General features: G+C 57.7%; 1 protein-coding gene across 3 annotated transcripts in view; it reads right to left on the reverse strand.

The window, feature by feature from the left end:
- Positions 1–1,440: 1,440 nt before the first annotated feature.
- The window catches only part of TSPAN14 (tetraspanin 14), a 55,441-nt gene continuing 30,464 nt past the window's right edge, over positions 1,441–26,417 (reverse strand). For all 3 annotated transcript variants that reach the window (XM_079793041.1, XM_079793040.1, XM_079793039.1), the window contains exons 3-9: positions 12,486–12,536; positions 10,504–10,650; positions 9,236–9,406; positions 6,888–7,013; positions 5,943–5,987; positions 4,197–4,316; positions 1,441–3,204 (exon numbers count right to left, since the gene is read on the reverse strand). In XM_079793041.1, coding sequence (XP_079649167.1) covers positions 3,133–3,204; positions 4,197–4,316; positions 5,943–5,987; positions 6,888–7,013; positions 9,236–9,406; positions 10,504–10,650; positions 12,486–12,536 — 732 coding nt within the window. In that variant the 3' untranslated portion in view covers positions 1,441–3,132. The remainder of the gene's footprint in view (positions 3,205–4,196; positions 4,317–5,942; positions 5,988–6,887; positions 7,014–9,235; positions 9,407–10,503; positions 10,651–12,485; positions 12,537–26,417) is intronic.

Below are 26,417 nucleotides of genomic sequence, written 5' to 3' on the forward strand. Positions count from 1 at the left end.
ATTCCAATAGCAAAATACTATTGGGTTTGTGGGGGCGGGGGGGGAAGGGGTTCATATTTTTATTGATTTCAGAGAGGAAGGGAGAGGGAGAGAGAGATAGAAACATAAATGATGAGAGAATTACCTATCGGCTGCCTCCTGCACACCCCCCACCAGGGATTGAGACTGCATCCCATGCATGTGCTCTGACCCAGAATCAAACACGTGACCTCCTGATTCATAACTGAGCCACACTGGCTGGGCCTATTGGGTTTTTATAACTGCTGGAAAGAGCAAAACACGGCGCCGACTAAAACATCCACCCACAGAAGTAGAACAGGGGCTGGCGGCCTCCCGGCGCCCGGCCCCTTCCATGGAGCCGCTGCCCTGCACCCGGCTCAGTGGACGGATACGCACAGGGGTCGCACCACATGCGGCCCACCACAGGCCCCAAGCTGTCGCGGAGGGCTCCCCTCTGCCCGGGGTGATGGGGACACCATGGAAGGCACAGCAGATGGGAAACCAGATCCTGCTGGCGTCACCGAGCCACTCAGATCAAACCAAGCCCGAAACTCACCCCACCTCTGGACTTTCCAGTTTCAGGAGCCAAAACCCTCCTCTCATTGTTCAGACCATCTGAACCGGGTTCCTGTTACCTGGGCTGTAAACACTCCCTCCTGGCACAGAGCCGCCGTCACTCATGCATGCGGTCAGTCCTGCGAGGCAGCGTGACCGCGGGCTGCCCCCTGGACGGGCGGCACCCGTGGGGGCGCTCTGAGCTGTAGGAAGTGAATGAGCTGTAGAACATTCTGTAAATAGCTATGAGGACAGGGGTGGGTGGGGACCCAGGGCAGCTGGGTTGGGGGGTGACCAGACAGCTGCCTAGGCCCTGTGCAGACAGAGCCCGTGCTTGTTGGGGACCCCCACATGTGTACCCCTTATTCTAGGCTTCTTTTCTGTTCTCATCTAACTACTCAGAGTCCGATTTAGGTGGCTAAAAATGGCCTCAATGCTGAATAAACTAACTGGAAAACAAACCCAACTCTAGACTTCCCGGAGAACTGGGCTGTGGTCTGTAAGGGGTCTGTCCCCCAGGTCTACCTGAATAAACAGGACCGCGGGAGCCGGCCAGGAGCTGCTGGTGCCCACACCCCAACAGGGAAGGTCTGGGGCCTCCACTTCCCCAGGCAGGCTGGCTCAGAGGTGCCTGCTGAGGGGGGCATGCCAGTGACCCCGCCAGAGAGAGGCCAGCAGGCACCGAGTCCGACTCCGTGCCCCCGCCACGTAGCCTGGACCATCCAGCCTGGGGCAGGACAGACTGACCTAAACCCGCATTTCCTCTAGCCTCCAAAGTCAAGTTCTTCCACTGGGCTTCTCGCAGGCAGAGCTCACCACCAGCTGCCAGTGCCAGCGGTAACCTCCACGGACGACAGCCGTCTTAAATCACCCGATAAAGCGCATTTCAGATTGTGCCAACGATGGGTGCCTTTACCCCCCACCCTCCTGTGGTGTCCCGCCACACCCTGCCCCACCGGGTGCCCTGGCAGCTGCGGATCCTGCCTATGCCATGGGATGTGACCCAAACAAGAACCACCAGAACCACAGCATTATTATAAAGATATATTCCATAAAAGAGCTTGGCAGTCAAAGAAAAGCATCACACGTCCCAAAACGCAAGCATTCTTCTTCCCCTAATCTACAGGGAAAATTGTAAAAAAAAAAAAGGGAAAACATTATAACAGTATCATCAACAAACACCCACCAGCTACGCCACAGCAGCACGCATGCCCGGCAGGCGGTGGAGGCGGCACTCAGGCCCTGCACGAGGACAGAACAGGTACGCGACCCGGAGGAGCAGGAGCCCGAGCCGCAGCTGCTCGCCGTCCCTTCGGGCTCCGCACACACGACGATTTCATTTCCAAGAGCAAGCCCAGAGCAGCCCTGACAGGAGGGGTGGGCGGGGTGGCCACAGGTATCCCGGTCGGGGAGAAAGGAGTCACCTCAAAAGTTAGCATCAAAATGTCCCGGGCCTCTCCCCAGCTGCAGCCGGGTGGGCAGAGGCCTGGCCACGGCGCTCTCGGCAGGGAGCTCCTCGGCATGGGGCCGGAGGAGCCCTGGGGAAGGGTTCGGGCCGCCCTGCCTGGGCTCCCTGGCCTCGCAGTGGAGGAGTCATATTCAAGTTCCAGGTGACAGTTTCAGTAGCACCAAGACCAGAAGACAGTGCGGCCGAGCGGGGAGGGCAGTGGGTGCGGCTGGGTGCACCTGGTTGTGGGGATGGAGAGGAGCAGCTGGCGGGACGGGGCTGGTTCTGGAGACTCACAGGAACTAGAAGGGATGGCTTCAGTCCCAGACACAGTGTAAGGCTGCTCGGAGGAGAATGCCCGAGGAATGCAGATGGAGTGAGAACATTCTTGCCCCTATAAATAAACTATTTACACGCTTTAAGAACAGGAAAGCGAGTCTCAGGGAAGAGCCACGCCTCAGTCCCTCGTGCCTCCAGGGCGTAAGCCTCCAGGGCGTGATGCTGAGGAGACTGGAGCAGCTCTCGGCCAGGCTGGCCAGGAGGGCGGGCTGCAGGCCAGGCTCACCGCACGGCTCCACGCACTGGCTCAGGCTTACTGCGCTTGGACACGGCCGAGGATCCTGCAGACCCCGCCGACCTCCGAGGTCCACCTGTCACCCCCATCCCGTTACAGGCAGCACCCTCTGCTGTGGGGAGAAGCCCTGTCCGTGCCTGCTGGTCCCCTACCCAAGTCCCACTCACAGAGGACACGGCTGCCCGCCAGGCCAGCACCGATGTCACGAGTGGTGAGGGGCCAGGGCACCTGCAGACACTGGGCTCCAGGAGGCCCGGTCAACCTTCCTGGCAGCCACAGGAGCCGGTCCCTCGGTCGCCACCCCCACCTAAAGACTGTTCTGTCTCTGGGCCGACCCCGCAGGGAGCCCGGTCACAAGTTCCTTCCGTTCAGAGGGTGAAGAGGAGGCCCTCGGTCTTCAGCACCAGCAAGCAGGGTCAGAGGTCACGCCACGCTGATGCTGAAGACGGTGCTGGCTCTGGCAGGGCGGCCGCTTCGCTCCCTCTGGACGTAAAGTTGACATGAAGGGCTCTGGCCTCCACGGCGTGGCTCAGCTCCACGTGCTCCCGCCTGCTCCTCAGAAGTGATGTCCGGCCTTCACTGCCTCAATGTCTGAGATCAGGGTCTTCGCCAGGAAGATGCCAAATATCTGAAACCAAGGCCGGCAGAGGCAGCAGCCGTCAGCGTGGGACAAAAGGGGGTGCGGGCCCCGTGGACAGGGCGATGAGGGTGCCGCACACCATTGCCACTCCTGCCCAGACACTGAGGACGCAGCAAGAGTAACCGCGGGGCAGGTGGCAAAGCAAGACCAGCCCTGGGCCCATGTGGCTGCACCCCTGGACCCTGACGGGGCGAACAGCAGGCACCACAGAGGCAAAGGGACACACCTGTGCCCAGGGATAAACAAAGAAAAAAAAAGGCTCCCCCTGATTGGTTCTGATTCGCAAAGAATAACTCCTGAACGTTTCCTGTAAACCTGATTCCACAGAAAGCCAAGGCGGCTGTGATCCGACGGCGGGTCTCTGAGGCTGACCTCCGCGCCCGGGGAGTCAGGTGGGAAGACTGACGTTTTTCCACCAGGAACAGACAAATGTGACCCTGGTCACCTTAGAAGTCCTATTTTTTATCCTCCCCTTTAAATTCTTGTGGTTTGCATTTGATGAGCCGCCGGTCCCTCTGAACTGATTCCTTTGCCCGCTTTGCAAGTAAATTTTTTCTTTCCTTTTCTGGATGCTTCTGTCTCCTGGCCTTCCGCTGAGATCACTCGCCTCGCTGCTGAGCGAGGGAGGAGTGTGTGGGAGGCGGCCGGCGGCCCCAGGCCCCCTCAGACACCCTCCTCAAGGCCAGGCCAGAGCCAAACGCTTTCTAAAAGGCGCGTTTCCACACCTACCAGCAGCGGCAGCCCTAGAGGCTGGTCCCAGAGGCTGCTCGGGGCTGCGGCTGCTCGCCCCAGCTCTGGGCACGCTGGGAAACCCGCTTTCTCCGACTCCCTGAATTCTTGACTTTCTGCTGCCAGTTCTCCCATCAGACTCTCGCCAGCCTGCTCGCCCCCATCTCACTGCCCCCTGGTCACCACCACCTTCCCACCTGTGGAGTCTGGGTCAACTGAACAGGTGCAGCCGCGAGGGACAGGGGACAGACCTGGAGCAGGGAGATGGCGATGAAGACGCCGGCCACGATGTAGATATTCCGCGGCAGCCAGCCCTCCAGCGCTGGGATGCAGCCTTTCGTGAAGATGAACTCGTCCCACTTGCTCTTCAGCTGCAGGAACATAGCACAGAACCCTGAGCCCGGGACCCCGGACGTCCCCAGCTGCACAGGGCCCCGCAGGGGCAGGAGCGGTGCCCAGGGCAGACAGAACCCCAGGAGGAAGGTGGCCTTGGGCAGTTTGTGTCAATAACCTGCCTAGCCAAGGCCGTGACCTTTAACCTCTTCCTTTGGGCTTCCACAGAGTTAAAGACCAACCTGTGCAGCCCCCCACAGCCCACGCCTGAGAAAGGGGCGGGGCTCGCAGCTTGGAGAGGAAGCTGTGTCTTTAAAAAGAAACTGGGAGAAGGGGGTTCAGGGGCTTCCCAGTCAGAGGAGCTGGCTAGAGAAGGGACAGTGGCTCCTCAGAGTGCGCCCCGAGTCGCAGTAAAGCCGGAGCCAGCAGGGACACGCACAGCCCTGGAGTCCATCATAAAAGCAAGGTTGTCCCCGATTCTGACCGTGCTGGGCCCAAGCCCTAGTGGAGGCTCGGCAAGCACACGGGGATCTCATCAGAGCATGCACACCCCACCCCTACCTGTCCCCACTCACCCTCACCCTCACCCCCCCCACCCACTCCTTAGGCAGCAAGCAGCCCTGCCCTCACCCATCAGCCTCCACTGTGGCAACACTGATGGGACATCCATTCATTTTAGTGGTGTTAGGGGCTGAACTGTGTCCCCCTACAATTCATGGTAAAGTCCTAACTCTCAGAATGTGATGTATTTGGAGAGAGGGTGTTTAAAGAGGCGAATCTACTAAAAGGAAGTCACTGGAGTGGGTCCTAATCCAATATGACCGTGTCCTGAAGAAGAGGGCATTGGGACACCAAGACAGAGGGAGACCAGGGGAGGGCTCAGGGAGGAGCAGGCGGCCTCAGAAGACACAGCCTTGGTCTGGGCCTCTAACCTCCACGCACTGAGAATATGAATGTGCTGCGGAAGCCACGGAGTCGGTGCTGTTTAGGCAGCCCGAGCACCTAACTCCAGTGGCGCCTAAGTCCACTGAATTCCTCACTGGAAGCTGCTGTGGGGACAGCAGGGGACACCACCCCGCCACCCAGCTACCTGGGCCCGTCTCTGTGAAGGGGAGGTCAGTGCGGAAGGGTTCAGGCTCTCGAACCGGGGTGCGCGCCCCAGTACCCATGGCCAACAGGGCCACCACTCCCATCACCAAAGCCACCGCGGCAAGGGCTGGCGTGGGGCTCCCTTCCTCACAGCCAGGCACACACGCGCTGCGGCCTACAGAGAGCCCCGAGGACTGACCCGCCTCCCTCCTCGCTGTCCCACTGCCTCCACTCGGCAGCTGGACCAAGTCATGAGCTCCTGCAGCTGCATCCTGAACCCCTAAATAACAGACACCCCTGGGGCCCCAAGCAATCTCTTTTAAAATGTAGTCTTTGTCCCCAAACCTTTGTTTGTTCTTTCCACTAATTCAGCAACTGCGAGGTTCTGTGACTGCAGCTCCCAGGGCTCGAAATCACAGCCACCGCGGCTCCTGGAGCCCCTCCCTCCCCCTGCCCCCCGCTCAGGTAGCACCTGAGCTTCACCTCCCCTCGTCCTCCCTCTCCAATTGCACCTGCTACGCCAGGAAGCTGCACCACGGGGAGCAAACCAGAAGAACAGTTATCTGCGCTCTCACCTGAGTCCTGACATCATAGCCACACTGTGTGTTCAAAACTTTTTGCTGCAAGAAAAGCAGAAAACATCAGTCATTCTTGTTCCCTTGAGAAGCTGGTGGTAGAGGCTCTGGAAGAGTCACAGCCAAACACAGCAAACCCCTCACACATCCCAGCATAGCTGCCGTCCTCCCACGCTGCTGCCGACCAGCCTTTCCTGCTGGGACGGGCGGGCCAACCTCCCGGGCGGAAGGCAGCCGTGCAGATGTGGTCACGTGGCACGAAAGCAGCCAGGGCCAACATAAGCGCGACGGGCGCGGCTACAGCTCAATCCAACTTGGGGTATGGACACTGACATTTGAATTTCACATAATTTTCACGTGTCACAGAATATTATCCTTTTTAAAATTTTCAACCATTTTTAAGTGGCTGAATCATTCTTGGTCAGCTCGCCCGTCCCTGTGCTGGGAGCCCGGCCCTTCAGCAGGGAGGCTGCCCGGCGGCCAGCCCTGGGGCAGCACCAGGCCCGTGGCAACAACCACGTTCAGTGAAGGGCTCAGTCCCGCTCAGGCTCAGCCCCGGCAGACACTCCCGGCTCCTTCCCAGGTTTCAGACACCCAAGGGCTGGGCTGTGGGCTGGGAATGAGAGCAGGTGAATAAGGAACAACCGAGCAGAATGCTCTGCCACCCCGTGGCACGTACCCACGGCGCCTGTGGGCTTTGTCTAAGAACTGAGCGTTCTCTGTAGAGGGAGAGGGAGAGGGCGGACCAGGCTGGATACACTCAGAACATCGTGCCCAGGCACCCAGGTCAGAGCCCTCAGGGAGAACAATACTGGTTTTCTCCTGCTTCACCCAGAACCTGGAGCCGGATGGGCGTGCAGGAAAGTCCCGGAATTTAACGGTGCACGGAGGGCGAGCCTGGCACTCGTCCACCTGCAGGGGAGCCCCGAGCACGCGGCCACGCACCGCGGGGTCCGGCACGCAGCAGGAGAAGGGCACGCCACACTTCTCGCGGCTGTAGCTGGCACCGCTGCAGTTGAAGTAGACATTGAGGTCCCAGTCTTCGGGGCCGTACGCCCCGCAGCACTGGTTCTGCAAGCACAAAGACAGGCCGTGAGGGCTCCGGGCCGGCTGTGGCCGCCAGCACAGGGTCGGTCTCCGCGACGCGCGGCTAAGTGCACCTCTACCTGTCACCCTGGGGGAGGGCCAGCCCCCGGACGTCACTGGTGCAGAGATGCTGAGCGACATGCCAGGCAGCCCTTTACGAAGGAAACTGGCCACACGCTGGATCCCACAGGCTGGCTCCGTGTGCCCCGCCTTGGCCCAGGGCAGAGGACCCGCTCTGGTCCCCCCTCCACCTCAAGCGTTCCCTCCCTTCCCACCTCGGCCCACAGCAGGGGTCTCGTGTCCTCGGAGGCCCCTCTGCACCCTGGTGTGGTCCTCTTCCTCCCACGCTGGCCCACCTACTCCCACAGGAAGAGCTACAACTGGGGTGAACGGGACACCACCCCGCCCCCCTGCTACCTGGGGCAGCTACCAAGAGAACCCCCTTTGTCTGAAAGTAAAACCAACCCCGCAGGAAGCACCGTGCCTGGCGGCACCATCCAGGAGCAGCCCCGTCCCCATACCTGCCCGGCCGCTGCTGCGGGTGTGGCCACGGCAGGGGTGGCCACGGCAGGGGTGGCCACGGCCGTGACCACAGCACACACACACCCGGCTACCGGGTTCTTACTCGTAAGGTAAAGCCCACCTCCCACCCCCACCTCCGTGACTCCAGCTGCTCTAACGATCACGTGATATTCACCAGGAGGAGGTTCCATGATTCACTGGAAACCTCAGGGGCATTCTACTTTTAAAAGGAAAGGAAGACAAGGTTGAAACGACCATGTTTCAGGCCAGTGGGTGGGGAGCCAGCAGCGCGCTCGATGCCATTGAGCGTGAAAATGAAGAGAGGGACGCGGCGCTGGCGGAAGGCGCAGGGAGGGGCATCGGGAAGTGGCTGGGATGGATCCTGTCGGGGCAGCCGGGGCGGCAGCTGCCCTCAGAGCTTCGCTTGCTGCCCAAGGACAACAAGAAGGAAGATGCGGGAAAGTCGGCCAGAAACAAAGGCCCAGTGAGCTCCTCCGGGGCAAGGCCAAGAGGAAGACGTGGTCCGAAGGCCAAGTCCGGGCCAGTTAATATCCTAGTTTTGTCTGACAGAGCAGCACAGGACAAACTGTAAGCAGCTCCCAGCTCTCAGCTTGTGCCCGGCCGCTGTCTCTGAGACGGAAGAACGCGGCTCCTTGGCCAGGGCAGCCCTGCGGGAGCTCCTAGCACAGGACTCAGTAAACGCGTTCCCAAGCCCAGAGTCAGTAATTTGCACCAGCAACGCCAGGGTGGGAGGCCCCGCTGCTGGTGAAGATGCAGGAACAACAGGTCCCACAGCTGTACATTTTTATCAACAAAACTTTGTTAAATTTAAAAAAGAAAGAAAAGCAAATGGCTGGGGCGAGGTGACTTTCACAGACTAACACAGGTCACCCTGCACAACATAGGAAGGCTCTCTGGTCACATGAACGGGGTTTGGCTATATCCCGAGATCCGTGAAACAAGGGTGAACAACACGTGTTGGTAAATAGTAAGAGCAGAGCATAGTTATTTTTAATGCTTCCTGACTCATGTTCTCCCCAGAACTAATGTGTTCCTTACAAAAAGTGCCTGAGAAGTAGGTTTTCTGGCAGAGCACAGAACACGCGGGAGCCGAGCCGCCGCCACACAGGCCGGCGAGGCAGGGAGTGGTCCTCCGTCCAAGCCTCCAGGTGCCCGGCCCGGGGCGCAGAGGCCAGCTGGGGGAGGCCGGGCTGGGAGCGGAGGCAGCCCCCGGGGACCTGTTCCAGGCTGCATTCCTCTCCCCCTGAGGCAGCTTCCTCCAGGCAGCTCTGCCTCTCCAACAGGAAGGGGAAAGGTCCCTGGGAGGAAGGGACAGGAATAGCCTGAAAGTGAGTCACGTGTCTGGGGAGGAGAAGCCCTGGCCCTCGGTACCCACAGTGCCCAGGGTGCTGCAGCCACCTGCGTGGCCAGGGATTGAGAGGTCTGGGCCCCGAGAGGACTGGGCTCCTGGGGGAAGGTGGCCACGGGACAGCTGGGCTTGCCTGCCCAAACCAGAGGGGAGAGGGCACACGAGGAGCAAGCCTGCACTGCCCGGCACCCATGAGCAGGCAGAGCCGAGCGGACCAGCGGCCGAGGCGGCCCTCCAGGCCCCCAGCCCGGCTCCTGAGCAGCACACAGACGCAGGCCCGGAAAGCACGCGCTCTCGGGCGCCGCAGCGGACTTACGGCTTTCTGAAGGGAGTCGATGAGGTTCTGCAGGTCAATGTCGTCCCGGTAGGATCTGATGTTGCTCTCGAAGAACTCGCGGAACCGGTCCCTCACCCAGTCCTGGAACAAGAAGGCCAGCACGGCCACGGCCAGCTCGAGGAAGAAGATGAGCACGATGGTGCCGCAGAACTGGGGGCGAGACGAGAGCGGGAGTCGCCACCCTGCCCCTGGGCCAGACCCGCCCCGCCTGCCCAGACCCGCATCACCAGCTCATCCCTCCCCACACCACTGCACTGCTGGTGGGAGAGCCACGGGAGAGACACTGAGAGGAAAGCCCCAAGCCCATGTGTCAGCCATTTCCTCTGCAGGAAGCCGAGGCTCACACGGGCACACCGGCTGCCTGAGGTCACAGAGCTCGCGCAGGGCTCGCACCGCTCGGTCGGGGGGTGTGGCAGTCAGCTGCACAAAGCCGGCGCCAGAAGCACCGCGGCCCCTGGCCACAGTGGTGGTGGCATTCTGGAAGGGCCCACGTAGCCGTAGGTCCACACGCCTCCCTCCCACCATGTTCACTGGCCTTACCGCAGCCTGGGATAGAGGGTAACACGCATGCACGCACATACATACACACATGCACACAGGCCTTCCAAAATGGAATCGCCTTTCACACAACAGCAAGATACAAAACACAATGCTTTTAAGAAAAATAAAATTGGGAAAAACCACACGTGTTTTGCCTTTTACGTTAAGCTCAGGAAAGAGGAAGCTTGATCTAATGAATTCAACAAATAATATGTTGTAAAACACAACGCTGTCGTTTCCCCCTCGGGTGCTGTTTAACGGAATGCATTTCAAAATGAAAGAGTATCTAAATGTAAAACTAAACTCTAGGTGACGGGTTCCGCCAGCACAAGCAGCACACCCTGGAGGAGGGAAGTGCTTTCCCAACGTCACTGACAACATCTCCTGATCTCAGCCAGGAAGGGCAAAGGTGAGCAGCAAACAAACAATTCCTTTAGAACTTGGGGAGGAAGATCAAAGGCGAGAGAGGGGAGGGTGTGGGCAGCAGACTCCGTCCCCCGGGAGCTGAGAACAGAGGGGCCGACTTCTTTCTCCGGGATGAGGAGCTTGCTCCGAGGATTGTTTCCTGAAATCTTACCATCCGGGGCGGCAGCGCACAAAGGGCCCAAGGAGGCTTGTAAGAGCTGCTACCAGTGCGCCCAGATAAGGAAAAAGCCTGCCCAGCAGAGCCCCCCACGCGTCCCCCACCTGCCCGTGGGGCCACTCACGAATTTGAGCAGGCAGATGTTCTCCCGCAGGGCCCCCACACAGCCAGCAAACCCCAGGGTGAACATGACCACGCCCACCATCAGCACCAGCACCACGGGGTCGATTCCATGCAGCCGGGTCACTTTGGTGAGGTCGGACAGCACCCCCTGAAAGAAGCAGAGAGCAGGGCAGGATCAGCCTCAAAGACAGTCCTGGTGCGGAGGGCCAGGCTGTGCACAGAACTGAACGAGGACAGGCTCCTGCCTTGCAAGGCTCAATCATCTCATCAGCAAGCCAGGCGAGCGTGTGGCCCTGCCCTCCTGCCCCTAGAGGCCTCTCTGCCCAGCAGATCCCTGCCCACCTCAGCCCCTGGACTTCCACACGCAGCTTTCCTGGTCTCCACCCAGGCCTGGGGTGAGGGGAGCCCCGAGGGGCCCTGGGACCCGTGGTCAGGGCATCCGGAGCCGGAGCCTCGCCCTGGCCTCCGGCCATCTGGCAACTGACTGCACTCAACTGACGGAGAACCCACTGTCCTGAGAGGAAAGTGGCTTCGGCGTGGAAACACTCAGCAAGGCCAGAAGGCAGCTGTCCGTGAAGCTCTGTGGCGACGGTGGCGCCATAGCTGCGCTGTCCACGTGGCAGCACTGGTCACTGATGCTACTGAGCACCTAAAACGCGGCCAGTGGAACTGAAGAAGTGAATTTTAATTTGTATTTCATTTTAACTAATTTAAATATAAATAGTCACATGTGATTACTGGCAACCAAAACAGACACAGCAATTCTACGGGATTCAAAGGAGGAAGGAAAAAACAGCAGCCAGACCAGGCCACCCAGCGGGAACTAAGCAGCTGGGTAACCAGGCCTAAGCGCCAGGCTCTGCTGGTTGAGCTGTGGCTATTCCGGAGGTGGCCACACGGTGGCGCTATGGGCTATGACTTGCACCTGCTTCCAGGCCACTAGGACAAAGACAGTGAACCTCAGCTCCTGCCTGCCCTTTAGGGGTTCACAGGCCACCATGAAGGGGCCCAAACCCAAAGGCGGGCCTTATCCAGTTCCTAAGGCAAGAAAGCCCTCCGATCCTCCTCCCTCCACCTTCTAGAGCAGGGGTCCTCAAACTTTTTAAACAGGGGGCCAGTTCACTGTCCCTCAGACCGTTGGAGGGTCGGACTATAGTTTAAAAAAAACTATGAACAAATTCCTATGCACACTGCACATATCTTATTTTGAAGTAAAAAAACAAAACGGCAAAAACACCCGCATGTGACCCGCGGGCCGTAGTTGGAGGACGCCTGTTCTAGAGGCTCCACTGAAGAAAGAGAGCCCTGGGCCCGAGGCTCAAGGTGAAACGTTAGTTCCCACTGTTTCCTGCCGGCCTGCTGGGCCTTGTTCCTTCTCTCTTCTCCGCGTCCCTCCCGGCAGTGAGGACCTTGTTCAGCCCTCACCACCTCCCCAAAACCCGCCCACCCACAGAGCAAAAGGCGCACCGCCGCCTACTACCCTCCCCAGAGTTCCCACTGCCCCGTCCTGGAGAGTTAGACCTGCCTCTCTCACCTGCCTCCATGGGCTGTGCAAGGAGGCGCACAAGGCACAGGACCCCCGCCCACAGGGCCGATAGCAGAGCCCTGCTCCCTGGTTCGGAGTCTTTCTGGGGCGAGGACAGAGCTTCAGGAATAGACACAGGGACTTCCTGCTCCCAGAGGCACAGACCTGCCGGGGACACAGCTGCCAACCAGCCAGGGTGACCGGGAGCTTCGGGAACAGGAAAGAGGGCTCCCCACACTCACAGAGCTCAATACCCGGCAGCCCGGCCCAGCCCCGGCGCGACCCCAGGCTCCCGACCCACACCCCCGTCTCCATCCAAGAACTGGCTCCGTAAAGATGAATGACTGCAAATCCCGACCTGGCACAGAAATGCCTGCCAGGGAGGAAGGGACCATGAACGCTGAACCAGCCTGGCTCTGGCTGTCGATGCTCAGGGTCCCAGTGACAGCCACACTTACCTTTTCGCTCCATGCCCACAGTCCGGCTCCGAGGAAGGCAACTCCAGCCAACTGAGCGGGGCGGGGGGGGGGGGGGGGGGGGGGGGGGCAGGGGGGGGGGGGAGAGAGAGAGAGAGAGAGAGAGAGAGAGAGAGAGAGTTAGGTTGGAAGCCAGCACCATGAACGGAGTTCTCAGAGCAGGATCCATACGGCCAGCAGGAGTGGCAATGGCTCACGTCCATCCTGGCGGATCAGGGCCCCTGGGCCCGGCAGATGACACGGTCTGGACCCCAGAACAAGGCGACAGCAAGGCTCTGGATAACCCACAGCCACCTTCCGAGCATTTAAGCAAACTCCTTCACCCGCAGCTCCACTCGGAGACAGGGCCCCCAGAACACACTGCCCTGCCAAGACACCAGTCAGAGCCGGCAACCACGGCGCTGTCCCCATTCCACCAGCACCCCATTTCAGTGCGGTCTGTGTCTGTAACACCGGCAGGCCACGCAGCTGTCCCCATTCCACCAGCACCCCATTTCAGTGCGGTCTGTGTCTGTAACACCGGCAGGCCACGGCGCTGTCCCCATTCCACCAGCACCCCATTTCAGTGCGGTCTGTGTCTATAACCCGGCAGGCCACGCCGCTGTCCCCATTCCACAAACACCCCCATTTCAGTGCGGTCTGTGTCTATAACCCGGCAGGCCACGCCGCTGTCCCCATTCCACAAACACCCCCATTTCAGTGCGGTCTGTGTCTATAACACCGGCAGGCCACGCTGCTGTCCCCATTCCACCAGCACCCCATTTCAGTGCAGTCTGTGTCTACGACATCGCCCAGGTGCCTCCCCAGGCTCCGTGCAGCACAGCCCGGCACCACCCCACCCGCCTCCGGCCTCCGGCCTCAGGCCTGGACAGACTCAAGCAGCTGTCACGCCTCCCCCCTCAACCGCCCCCTGCCCCCCACTCCCCGGCACACGTGTGCTCAGGATATGCTGGGTCCTTCGTTACTAAATTAAAACAGGCCTGAGCTAAGCGATGTGCCCACCCAGAAAAGCAGCAGGCCCCAACCCTGACTTGCCACCTGCAGGAACCCACCGGGGTTAGGCTGCCTCAAGTGTGCCCCCACCCCCCAAACACCACACAGATTCCTGAACCGGGAGGACTTTCCCACAGGAAACAACCCCTCCTGGTCTGCACGTTATCAGCCTCCTGTTTGCTGTCTCACTGCCTTACACCGTCGGGCATTCGCTGCCTTGTGCCAGGTCCTCGTGGGAAAGAACAGAGCCAGGTGTGTCCATGGCTCCCACCTCTCCTGCGTGGATTCTCCAGCTTCAGGACGGCCCTGACCACGCAGCCCGCCGCCAGCCTGGGCCCTGATCCGCCAGGAGAGGAACCGGAAAGCAGCCCTGGCGTTCTTAGCCTCTCGGCAGCACAGGCCAGTTTCAGAAAGCGTGGACATGCCCGCTCTTCAGAGGGAACTTCCGAGGGCTCAGACTTCCCACTGCTGGTTCCCTCACAGCCTGCGGGCCCCAAGTGCAGAAGCCGTGCGGGGACCCATCCCTCTATCTCACAAAGGGGAACACGGGCCAAGCAGAATGCCAAATGGGGGGCGGGCGGGGGGGGGGGGGGGCGTGCACAACCTCCTCCTCTCCCCAGTCTCAGGTGGTAAGCGAGCCTGAAGGTGAGCCGTCACTGCCCACTGGGTCCTGGAGGCTTCCTCCCCACCATCCCCGAGTCCCGGGGTCTCACCCCCTCTTGCCACCGCGGGAGGTGGAGGCTGGGCATTCCCTTCTCCACAGACCACTCAGCTTTGGGCCACGAGGCACACATTCCCAGCCATCGTCCACCCTCCTCCTCCTCCTCCTCCTCCGAGCTCTCTAAATGCTGGCGCGCCTCACGCTCAGGCCTGCCCTGCCCCAAGCTCTCTGGATGACGTTCACAGGCTTTCTATCCCATCCACACCACACACTGCTGACCACACACCCGTCTCCAGCCACAGCTGCTCCAAGTCAAACCTCAGCATCTACTTGACTCGTCACCTGAGTGATCGAAGGACTCTTCAATCTGCACATGCTCCCAACTGGAGCCTTGCCCCCCGCCCCCGCCCCCAACTAGCTCCTCTCCAACTTAGCCCTCGTTACATTACGGCACCTACTCACTCGCTTAAGACAGAAAGCCTTGACCTCATGCTTGATGCCTCTCTTTCCCTCCAACTCCAAGTTCCTCCTACCAGACCCTCTGCTGTTTCTCCCTCCAAACCTCGTGGCCAGTTCTCCTCCTGCCTCTGCTGCCACCTGTCCATGCCCCACCCCCTCGGCGCTCCTCACAGGTCCCCAAGCAACTACTAAGATCTTTTAAAAACACAGAACACACGACTCCACACCCTGCAATGACTTCCTTTACCACTTAGAACAAATTCAAACTCCTCGCCACAGCCCACAAGGACCAACTCGGCCAGGCTTTGGCCCACCCTCCACCGTCATCTCCGACCCGTCTCCCCTCCCCACCCCCACTCCAGGTCACGCTGGCCCCGGCACCAGTTCTGAACTCGGCCCGTCTCACAGCCGTGCCGGTTTCCTTGGCCTAGAATGTCCTTCTTCCCTCTCCCTTCCTGGCGCCGCCCCTGTTCATTCCAGGCTCTCCACAGGTCACCTCCTCAGGAGCCTCCTTTCCTGTCCCAGGTGGACACCGCCCCCCCCACACACACCCCACCTTAATCCTGACCACCTCCCGTGCTTGCTTTTCCTCCGGCTCTCAGCCAAGACCACACGAGCTACCTGTCTCGTGTCTCTCCCGTTTAAGCTCCCTGAGGGCAGAGAGGTTTTCGGTTTTGTTCAGGGTTGTACCCCGAGGACTTGGCGAGGACTTGGCCCTTGTAGGTATAGAGCAGGCGTGAGCGGCCAGAGCCCCGGACGGAGCGGCCCTGCCCGTGGTCCTGCCTGCTCGCCTCCCAGCACACTCCCGGTCTAACTCAGTCCGAATGCACTCCAAGCAGGAGCGGGCCAAGCACAGGCCCAGGCTAGCCGGGTCCAAGGCCAGCCCCACCCGGGACATCAGGGTCAGAGCAGGATAGGCCTGGAGGCTGTCATCCCGACCCCCTCCAGTGGCCCCAGCAAGCACCCCAGCCTACCAGGCTGCACACCACGGCAGCGCGCCCACTGCTTGGCACCATGGGGGACGGCGAGGAAAGCCCACCCCCTATCACCCTCACTGGGCCCCGGTGAGCTGCCTGCTCCCCGCCACTGGGCACAGCTCTCTTCTCACAGGGCTGTGCTCACAGACAAGGGCTCGCGCTTTCTTCCATTCGGTTTTAAAGGAAGGACTCAAGTGAACTCGCACCAGGAAAGACGGAGCAGGGGTCACATGTCAGACCAGGGGTTTAATGAATGCTGACCCGGGCAGAAAGTCTGGGCCCAACACTTGCTTTAGAGACGAGCTGACTGAGGAAGGACCAGACAGGGGAAGTGGCCTGTCTGGGAGCTCACAGGGCAGCCCTGTGCCGAGCCAGGACCGCCTGCTTCGCCGGGCTCGCCGTGAACTCTCGCACCGACCGTCGGTGGGGCTGGGCATGCTCACTGGGAGAGACCGTTCTGCCGGCCGCCCGGCTTCGGAGTAGCCTTCCTAGTCCCTCTTCTAAACCCTGATGCAGTGCCCTCCCAGGGACTGAGGCCCAGCTCCCCCCAGCCCGAAGGGAGGGCGCGGGGACGTCACCGCAGTGGCTTGGTGGCAAGTAGCACCAGCCTTCCCTTGGTGCCAGGCCCCGTGTTAATCACTGAACACCCCGAAGAGGCCCTTCCATACCCATCACACGGGCACTGTTACCCCCATTTTTCAAACATGAAAACTGAGATACAGAATGACTTGGTTATTTGTCCAAAGTCTCCTGGCTGGCTGGTGGCCATGAGTTAAGACCAAACCTGAGTTCCTGGCATCCCTTCTCTCTCTGGCCAAAAGGAGGGGCCGGTCAAGGTTTCTCAGAAGGGGCTTCTGAGCTGTGCGACTCTAAAGCCAAGGACCCTCACTGTCCGCCAGGTGGTGGGGGTCACTGAGTCCCAACCAGGGCCGGTGGCCTCCTGGGAGGGAGAGGGGGTGCCCCTGTAAAGATCCCGCATCAGCCTTCCCACCTGAGACGAAGGACCCTGGGAAGGAAGGGGAGAGGCCGGTCCAGCCTGCCTCACCATGGGTGCCGCACAGAACCCACCCGCCGCGTGCGCGAGCTGCGCTGCTGTACCCCGGAGGCTCCTACCCCGGCCGGGCCTGCTGGACGGCACGTCCCGAAACCACGCGTGTCAAAGCAGCCCCTCTCCACTGCCGGTTTAGTGGCCAGGCTCCTTGTGAAATTTCATTCCAGTGTGTGAACGTACTCAGGCCACTCCTGTGGGCCCCGCGGGTGAGGGCTTTGCTCAACACCTCGGGCTGCCCTGCGGCCGCTGGCGGCAAGCTGACACAAAGCCCTTCCCTTCCCCTGGGCCGCCTGGGGAGCCTAGAGAAAACCAGAAGCAACCCCAAGAAAGAGAAGGTTGAACCAATAAGCAAGCAGCACAGGGCAGGGGTCCTGGTTCTGCCCTCCGCCCTCCGCCCTCTGCCCTCCACCCTGCAGCTTCCTAGAGACGGGACCTGCGCGGGGGGGCGGGGCGGGGGGGAGGCTGCGCGAGTCGGGGAACTCCCTAAGCCTGTTTCCCTCCCTGGGTCACAGGAGGGCGGTAGGACTGAGCAAAGTGTCACAGGTGATGTACTTAAGCCTGGGGCACAGCGCCAATCTGCGCGGCCCGGCCTCCTGAGGGGACAGAGCAGCGGCATGGAGGGGCAGACTCCACCAGCACGGGCTGGATGGGAAACACTACTTGCCCCACCCCACCCCCCCACCCCAGGAAAACTCCCTGCACTAGGCTTCATCCTAAGACAAGGTCCTTCCTTCCAGAGGCATCTGTTTCTTAGGTCTCTGGAGACAACAGCACATCAGAGTTGAGGGGAACAGCCTTCTGGGGTTTTCCAAGGGGGACGGGAAGGAAAAGGGTGGGGTGGGGTGAGAAGTTAGCACAGTCACCTCTGTCCTTAACTCACCGTGGCCTTGAGCAAGCCACCCCTGACTTCTGTCTAAACTCTGTCACCCCAATTCATGCGGGTGGAGCCCATGGCTCTGGCAGCTCCAGAACGGGGAACCCTGACTCCAGGCCTGGGGAGCTGGGAGAACACCAGAGATGCTCGTGGCCACTTGAAAAGCCAACAATTCAAATACTGGCCAGAAAGGATGCCAGAGAGCCGGGCCCACTCCCAGCCTGGCCCGGAGACCCAGTGGCTGGGGGGAACACCAGGGTGTCTGCGGGGTCAGGAGGCCTTGCCCTCAGGACTGGCCACTCTGAACCCTATTAGAGCAGGAACGTTCCTTTCAAAATGGTCCCACATTAAAATAGTCCAAACCAAGCCACTTCCCAGTGGGACTCTGGGAGCCGGAAGGGACGCTGGGGCCCAGCTTCCTCACGGGGGAGAAGCAGGGCCAGGCCAGGCCGGTGCCTCGCACAGGGTCACACAGCGGCCTTCCTCCCACCGGAAGGGTGGTGCTGAGCAAGCAGCGCCTGTGCCCTGCCCAGCACAGCCCGAGAAGCCGGCCTCCCCAGAGTTCGGACAGAGGGCCTCTGCCTTCCCTGATAACAGCCCACCCGCCGCGCCCCGCCCAGGAATCTGACTGTGTGGAAGCCTTTAAAGGAAGGAAGGAAGGAAGGAGGGCAGGCTTATCTAGGGGAGGTGACAAGCAGCTCCTCAAGCAACTAAGAGGAGGAACCCCAACCCAGCCACCCCCACCCAGTCCCTGCCATCGCTGGCACAGCTCGGTGACCCACAGTGGGCGGAAAACCAAGATACTGAGCCAGGGTCTGCACCAGTATAAGCCAGGGAGTAAACACTTGCAGCTCTGCCTACTGTTTCAAGTCCGCAACTCCACCGTGGGAGCAGGAAAGCGGCCACAGATGAAACGCAAACGCACGGGCAGGGCCGTGTCCCACTGAAGCTGTGTGTGCACAACAGGCAGAGCCAGGTGTGTCCTGCTCAGCTATCACACTGAAACCATCTGGAGCTGGAGACAAAACAGGATTTCCGTCAGCTCGGCCACCCGAACCCCGGGAGCATCCCTACAATTCAGGTCCACAACCCTGGTATCCTATATAATGAAGGCCTAATATGCTAAGTGTCCAGTTGTCTGGTCGGCTGTTCAACCAATCAAAGCGTAATATGCTAATGATATGCTAAGGCCACTCAACCGCTCACTATGGCGTGCACTGACCAACAGGGGGCAGACAGTTGACCAGTCGACCAGTCGCTATGATGTGTACTGACCATCAGGGGGCAGATGCTCCGACTGGTAGGTTAGCTTGCTGCTGGGGTCCAGTGGATTGGGACTGAGTGAGATAGGCCAGACACACCCTGGAGGTCCCTCCCCAGCCCCCTTCCCAGCCCCGACTGTGCACCAGTGGGGGTCCCTTGGCCTGGCCTGTACCCTCACACAATCCGGGACCCCTTGGGGGATGTCAAGAGAGCCAGTTTCAGCCCAATCCTGCAAGCCAGGCTGAGGGACCCCACTGATGCATGAATTCGTGCACAAGGCCTCTAGTGTCTTCATATTACTCTAACCCGTCTCCATAGCCTAAAACTGTAAATAACACAAATGATACATTTCCACAACAGAAATCACACAATGAAAATGAATGCTACAACTACACACAATAGCATGAATGAATCTTACACACAATATTTAACAAAAGGTGGCAGGCTAAAAGGATATAATACTGGTAAGGAAGTGCTTTGAATGGAACTGAATGTTTGTGGTGCTCCCACTTCAAATCCACAAGTTGAAGCCCTGACCACTGGGATGGCATTTGGAGGTGGGGTTTGGGGAAGTGATTAGGGCTGGAGGAGGTCAGAGGGTGGGGGGCCTCCATGATGAGTGTCCTGTAGGAGGAAGAGGAACCAGAGTACTCTCTCTGACATGTGAAGACACAGCCAGAAGACAGCCGTCTGCAAGCCAGGAAAAGAGTCCTCATCAGACTGCCCACGCTGGCAGCCTCACCTCAGACTTGCAGCCTCCAGAACAGTGAGAAAATAAGTTCCTGTTAGGGCAGCCTACCTCGGGTACCTGTTCTGTCAGCCCAAGCTGAACAAGACAAGAATACTTAGGTGGAAGAGCTGTACCTAGCATCTAGTCAAAGTTACTAGTGAGGCAAAAAAAAAATAAAATGGGGGGGATGTGACCTATAATAAAGGGGGGAAACCAATAAGGTAAGATGGGAAACTGAATTAGCAAAGATTTTAAAACAAATATGGTAAACAGTCTCAGGGATTTAAAGGAAAAAATAAACAGAATGAAGAGAGAAATCAAAGCCTAAGCGACCGTCTGACCGTTCAAATGTCCGACCAGTAGCTATGACGTGCAATGACCACCAGAGGGCAGATGCTCCGACCGGTAGCTATGACATGCACTGACCACCAGGGGGCAGACGCTCAACGCAGGAGCTGCTAAACTGCGGTGACTTGGCAGCTGCAGTTCTCGGATGATGTGCCCGGAACCAGAGAGGAGGGCGCCCGATTCTGGGTTCTCCCGAGAACCACCCTCTCACAATCCGGGACCCTTTGGGGGATGTCGGAGAGCCGGTTTCCGCCCGATCCCCACAGGCCAGGCCAAGGGATCCCACTTGTGCAGCACGAATCTATATACCAGACCTCTAGTAGAAATATTAAAAAGACCCAAATGAAACTATTAGAACTAGAATAAAGCCCAGCCAGTGTAGCTCAGTTGGTTGAGCATCACCCCAGGGATCAGGAGGTCACCAGTTAGATCCCGGTCAGGGCACATACCCAGGGTGCAGGCTCAATCCCCAGTAGAGGGCATACAGGAGGAAGCCGATCAATGATTCTCTTTCATCATTGATGTTCCTATCTCTCTCTCCCCATCTCCTTTCCTCCCTCTGGAAAAAAAAAGAAAAAGAAAGAAAGAAAGAAAGAAAGAAATGGAATTAAAGTCAAACTCTTGAAGTGAGCCAGAGGAGGAAAGAAAAGACACATTACACACAGAGTATGCATGTATATTTTAACCATTGAAATGAAAATATACCAAAATGTGTGGGATGCAGAAAGCATATACATAAAATACTTATACTAGGAAAAAAAAGATTTATAATCAATGACCGAATCTTCTACCTTAGATGCTAGAGAAACAGCAAATAATTCCAAAGTAGAAGAAAGGAGATAATAAAAATAAGAGACATCAATAAAAAATTTTATTTCAAAAGAAATCAATGAAGTTAAAAAAGAAAAACAACAGAGAAAAACATCACCTAGAGAAGTCAGATCCCCGAGTCAAACCTGCTTTACGGTGGCAGGAGGCGGGCGGGCGGCTGCCTGCAGAAGGGGAGACCTGCAGAGGGCTCGGGGCAGCTTCCGAAGTGGGGGACATGTTTTCTGTCTTCACTGGGTGATGATGGTGGGTCCATGGGCACCCAGTTGTCAACGCACCCAACTGTACACTTGAAATGGCCAAATGTTATTGTCTCATTTACACCTCAACAGGGGTGTTATTTTCAAAAAGCTTTTCTGGGGGGAAAGGTACGAACAAGATGGGAATGAGACTCCCACGCAGAAGACAAGTGTCTCCAGCAGCCTGGGCCGTGCTGAGTAGGTGCTGGCAGAGATGCTGAGTCACACGCACTCATCAGAAACCTGGGACTACCTGTGAGCCAGAACGGGTGCCCCGCACAGAGCAGTGCACCCCAGAAATCCCCCTGGGGATCATCCTCCGGGCGCCCAGGCCCCGCAGGCCAGCTCCGCAGGCAGCAACTAGCCAGGAGAGCCTCCGATTAAGCGGTCCTTGACCTCTGCCTTGGCAAGCGTTGGAGAACACGCACACACCTATGTGATTAGCTGATCCATTTCTTAGGAATTGGGACAGCCCTTCTGGAGAAACAATTTGGACTATATAAATATGTCAGGCCATCGAAACAAGGAACACACCTTCTGACCCATTTAATCTCCCTCCTGGGGCTCGACTCCAGCAAATCATCCCCTACCTCCCCCACACGGAAGAATCTGTATTCCACAGAACCAACCGCTGCATCCTTATCTGGGGTCATAAAAGGAATGGAAACAACCTAAATGCGCAATACGGGAATTTCCAAAAGTACACTCAGGAAAACTGAGCCACCTGGACGTGCTCCACGCGGGGATGTGCCATGGAAGCGCAGGCCTCAGGCTGCGAGGACGTGCCACCGGATGATGCAGGCAGGAGCTGAGCACGAGGAGGGATGTGGTGCAGCTGGGGCGACTCGTGCAGAATTTCCAAGCAATTACAAACGTTTATGAAATAAAACTTGAAGAGAAAACGGAACCACTTCTTCTCAGCAGTGAAAACGAAAAGACACGACACGAAAAAACACCAGCCTTTCCCTTTCTGGGGCATCAGCTGCCCAGAGATGGAAGGGGAGGAACATCTGCATGCGGACCCGGGACCAGGCCTCGGGCTCTGACATTACACGCGGGCCATTCTGTCAGCCCAGCGTAGGAGGTACTGACTGTCCCGGATGGGAGAAGGAGCGCGATGAAGGCCGCAGGAAGAGAGGAAGGCTCTCCACTCACAAAGCTGCCGTGACCAGTGACCAGGCAGGGGACGGGAGCTGCCTTTAAGTCCTTCCCCACCAGGCTGGCTTTGCCTCTCTGGGGCGGGGTGGGGGGGGGACGGACATATCCTGGTCTGCCTGGGACAGTCCTGGGGACACCTGTGGTTCCGGAAAAATCCTTATTAACCTCTCTTAGCAAGGTAACCTTAGGTTTCCCAGCGTGGACCACAAATCCCATGGACAACACCACACTCAGGGAGGCATCTGTCACTGTGAAGGGAGGCGCCTCCCACTCAGCAAACAGGCTGCAGGCTGGGCTCAGAAGCCAACCCTGCACTTCGTAAGTCACCGAGGCAGCATCGGCAGGGTCCCTGCTCTCCGGACAGGGCACTGTCTGTGCCCACGAGCGGCCTCAGCTCTTCACTTTTAACCAGTCCTCCTCTGAAGCGGATGCCTTCACCCGACCCCATGCCGATTACCCTCAGTGTGTGTGGTGGGAAGCAACCCTGGCTCTGCAGACGCCATCTGGTGACCCCGATACAGGACTCACTCAGGGGAACCGGGAAAGCCAAGTTCTCTGGGAGCCAGTGAGCAAAAGGCCGCCCACCCCCCCCCTCCGGGCCCCCCTGCCTCCCTTCCTCTGAAGTCCAGGGAGAGTGGAAGCACTTTCACTGTGGTAAGTGCGCATAATATCCAACTGCCATTTCTAAGTGTACAGCTGGCCCTGACCGGTTTGGCTCAGTGGATAGAGCATCGGCCTGCGGACTGAAGGGTCCCAGGTTCAATTCCAGTCGAGGGCATGTACCTTGGTTGCAGGCACATCCCCAGTAGGGGGCGTGCAGGAGGCAGCTGATCGATGTTTCTCTCTCATCGATGTTTCTAACTCTCTATCCTTCTCCCTTCCTCTCTGTAAAATGTCAATAAAAATATATTAAAAAAAATAAGTGTACAGCTGGGTGGGACTCGGCACGTTCAAAGGGTTATGCCACCATCACCACCATCCACAGAACTTATTTTTTAAAATAAATTTGTATTGATTTCAGAGAGGAAGGGAGAGAGAGAGAGAGAGAGATAGAAACATTAATTATGAGAATCATTGAATGGCTGCCTCCTGCACAACCCTTACTGGGGATGGAGCCAGCAACCCAGACATGTGCCCTTGACCGGAATCGAGCCTGGGACCCTTCAGTCTGCTCTATCCACTGAGCCAAACCAGCTAGGGCCACAGAACTTTTCATCAGGCAAAACTGACACTCCACCCATTGAACAATAACTTCCCCATTCTCCCCTCCCCCCACTCCCTGGCAACCACCATTCTACTTTCTGTTTCTATGAATTTGACTGCTCTGGGTGCATCACTTAAATGGAATCATACAGTATTTGTGCTTTTGTGTCTGGCTTATTTCACTTCCCACAGCGTCCTCAAGGTTCATCCACTTGTGGCATGTGTCAGGACTGCCTTCCTTTTTAAGGCTGAATAATATTCCAGTGCATCATAGACCCCCATTTCGTTTATCCATTCATCTGGCAGTTGATACCTGGGCTGTTTCTACCTTTGGCTATTATGAATAACGCTGCTACGAACATGGGTGTACAAACATCACTACAGACCCTGCCCTCAATTCTTTTGGGTATATGCCCAGAATTGGATTGCTGGATCCTATGGTAGTTTTATTTTTTAACGTTTTGAGGACCCACCATACTATTTTCCATAGCAGCTGCATCATTTTACAGTTGCATGAATAGTGCACAAGGGTTCCAATTTCTCCACAACCCTGCCAACATCTGTCATGTTCTGTTCTTTTCGTAATAGCCATCCTCATGGGTTTAAAGTGGTATCGCTGTGGTTTTGATTTGCATTTCCCCAAGTCAAAGTGAGATTTTTGCGCTAGAAACAGGTCTAACACAAACAAATGATGATTATAATACTTTTGTAAAATGTAAGAAATGCTGGTGCCCTCAAAATGCTATGCTGGCGGGGAGCGTTGTTTCCTGACACACCTGTGATCAGAACAGGTGCAGTTCAGAACAGACACAGGCACGCGCATCGGCCTGTCTCACCCTAAGGAGCCAGGATTACCATTCCTGGCCTCTTGGAAAACATCTGTCCCTAAACTGGAGGGAGAGAAGCTTAAGAAAACTGCTAGAGTTACAGGTGTTTGTTATAAAGGCTGTGGCTGTGAAAATAATGCGGAAGGGGAAAAACTGCTAAATGAAACCTGTGCTTGTTCCAGCACCTGGAAGTGGTCCGAGCAACAGCAGGCTGCGCTCCGCATACTCAAACCGGCCTGCTGAGCCCAGGCAGTCCTCTGCTGCACCGCGCACTGTTATCTCGTCCAAACAAACCAAACACTGTAAAAACTCCCTGTCTGTGCTTGGCTTCAAAATCTCCGAGGGCGCGGCTGTGGGGGAGTAGAAACGACACGAGATTGGATGAGTTGGTAATTTTTGGAGCTAGGATATGGGAACATGGGCGTCCATTATCCTCTTTTTAAAAAAGAGAACTACTCTAAGGAGGTAGGGGCTTTGCATACCATTTGAGACGCTCTCAGCAGCCTGTGGGGCAAGCAGCAGGTAGGTGAGATCAGTATTTCATAAGGAAAACATGAAGCTTAGAAGGTCACTAGTTCTAGAGAGTCCAGACTGACCCCATGCGGGTCCCTGAGGGCTCTGCAGCCCAATTCTTAGGTCTCACGCAGACGCCCAGCTCCTGGGCAGGTGACAACAAATCACCACCAGGAACGCAGCAGGGAAGGGCCAGGCAGCCTCCCCAGCCAGGTGCCTGGCATCCCTCCTCCCCTCCCCCGCCCCCCAAACCTCCCCCCACGCTCTCCCAGGCCTCATTTTCCTGACGGTTCCTTTTTGTCCCTTCCTGTTCTGCCCCAGTGCACACTAACTGAACAATGATTAACTCTCGACCATGCGCACTGCCAGTTCTGCAAAACTCGCAGCAAACTGCAGCAGCCTTCAGCCACCAAACAAATGGCCACGATTCTGGACTCAGCAGCTCCACTATGTGAGTCTGGCGCTGCAAAGGTGCTATCAGGCAAATGAGCACAGCTTCCCAAGAGCAAGGACTCTGTTCTGAAAAGCCTCTGAAGACATGGGGACATCAGGACCCAGGCAGTGCTGGGAGAGGTTCCCTCCAGCTGCAAAAATCAGGATGAGACTCCGAGGTCAGGGCACAAGGCCAAGGAGCACAGCCGGCGGGATGATGACAGCTGCATGTGCAAGTGGCCAAAGTGTGAGGCGGCCGGCCTGGCAGGTGCGCTCCACCACACAGGGAGCAGTGCAGGTCTGGAAGCCACACACCTCGAGGATGGGACAGCCAGTCCCCCAAAGAGGAAGGGCCCTGAGGTGTGTCTACTAAGGAACCACGTCCAATGCCGGGCCCTGCCCTACTTCAGGGCAATGACGACATTGGGGAAAGTTGTCTGAGCTCAGGAAAGACCTGGGTGAACGCCCTGCCATTGAATTCTACCCTATTTCTCCAGGACAGAAACCCCCACAACTTTGAGATACATGGTCAGGAGGTGGTGCTGTATAATCAAGGGTGGAGGCCGGAGAAGTGTTCGTAAGTCCGCCTTGTTCTCCAGAGTTTCAGGCCTAACAACGGTGACAGACGGTCACCAGACACTGCGGTGAGCCCTTCATGAGGTGTATGAATGTTGAGTCACTATATTGTACACCTGAAGCTAATACGATATTGTCAACTACAATTAAAAATAAGTTTAAGGAAGCCAGCTGGCATGGAGGGAAAAAAAATTCCAATCCCAACAGGAAATGCCAAAACCCACAGTGGAGGCGAGAGGTGGCACCGTGGCCGCTCGCTCTGTCCGTCCTTCTCCATCTGCCCACACAGACACTGGTCAGCAATACCTGCTACGGTTTTACAAGCCTCTTCATGATCGTGCCCTCGCCCTCCTGCCCAGCAGAACCAATGTCTGTGTCTCTCTGGACCAATCCCACTGGCATCACACCCGCGCTGTATCTTCCTTAACCCCTGGACCACCTCCAGCCAGTGCCCAATTGTCCTGCTCCCCTTCTGGGCCAGAGTCCTTGAAAGAAATGTCCTAAGTCACCAGTCTCCATTTCCTCATGTCCCACTAGCTCCTCGGCCAACTCCAGGTGGGTGTCAGCCCCGCCCCGCCCCCCCCCCCCCCCCCCCCGAGCAAAAAGCAGCTCTGGTCAAGGTCACCAACAACCCTCACCTTGTCAAAGCTAATGTCAACTTTATGTCCTCCCAGGGGACAGCTCATCGCTCCTTCCTACTTGAAAGGCTCCCTCTCCGGGCTGCACAACATAAAGCCTCATCTTCCTTTTACCTCGGGCCACTCACACACAGCCAGCGGTGG

Source organism: Cnephaeus nilssonii (genome assembly GCF_951640355.1).
Source record: "Cnephaeus nilssonii genome assembly, chromosome: 16".
NCBI lineage: Eukaryota > Metazoa > Chordata > Mammalia > Chiroptera > Vespertilionidae > Cnephaeus > Cnephaeus nilssonii.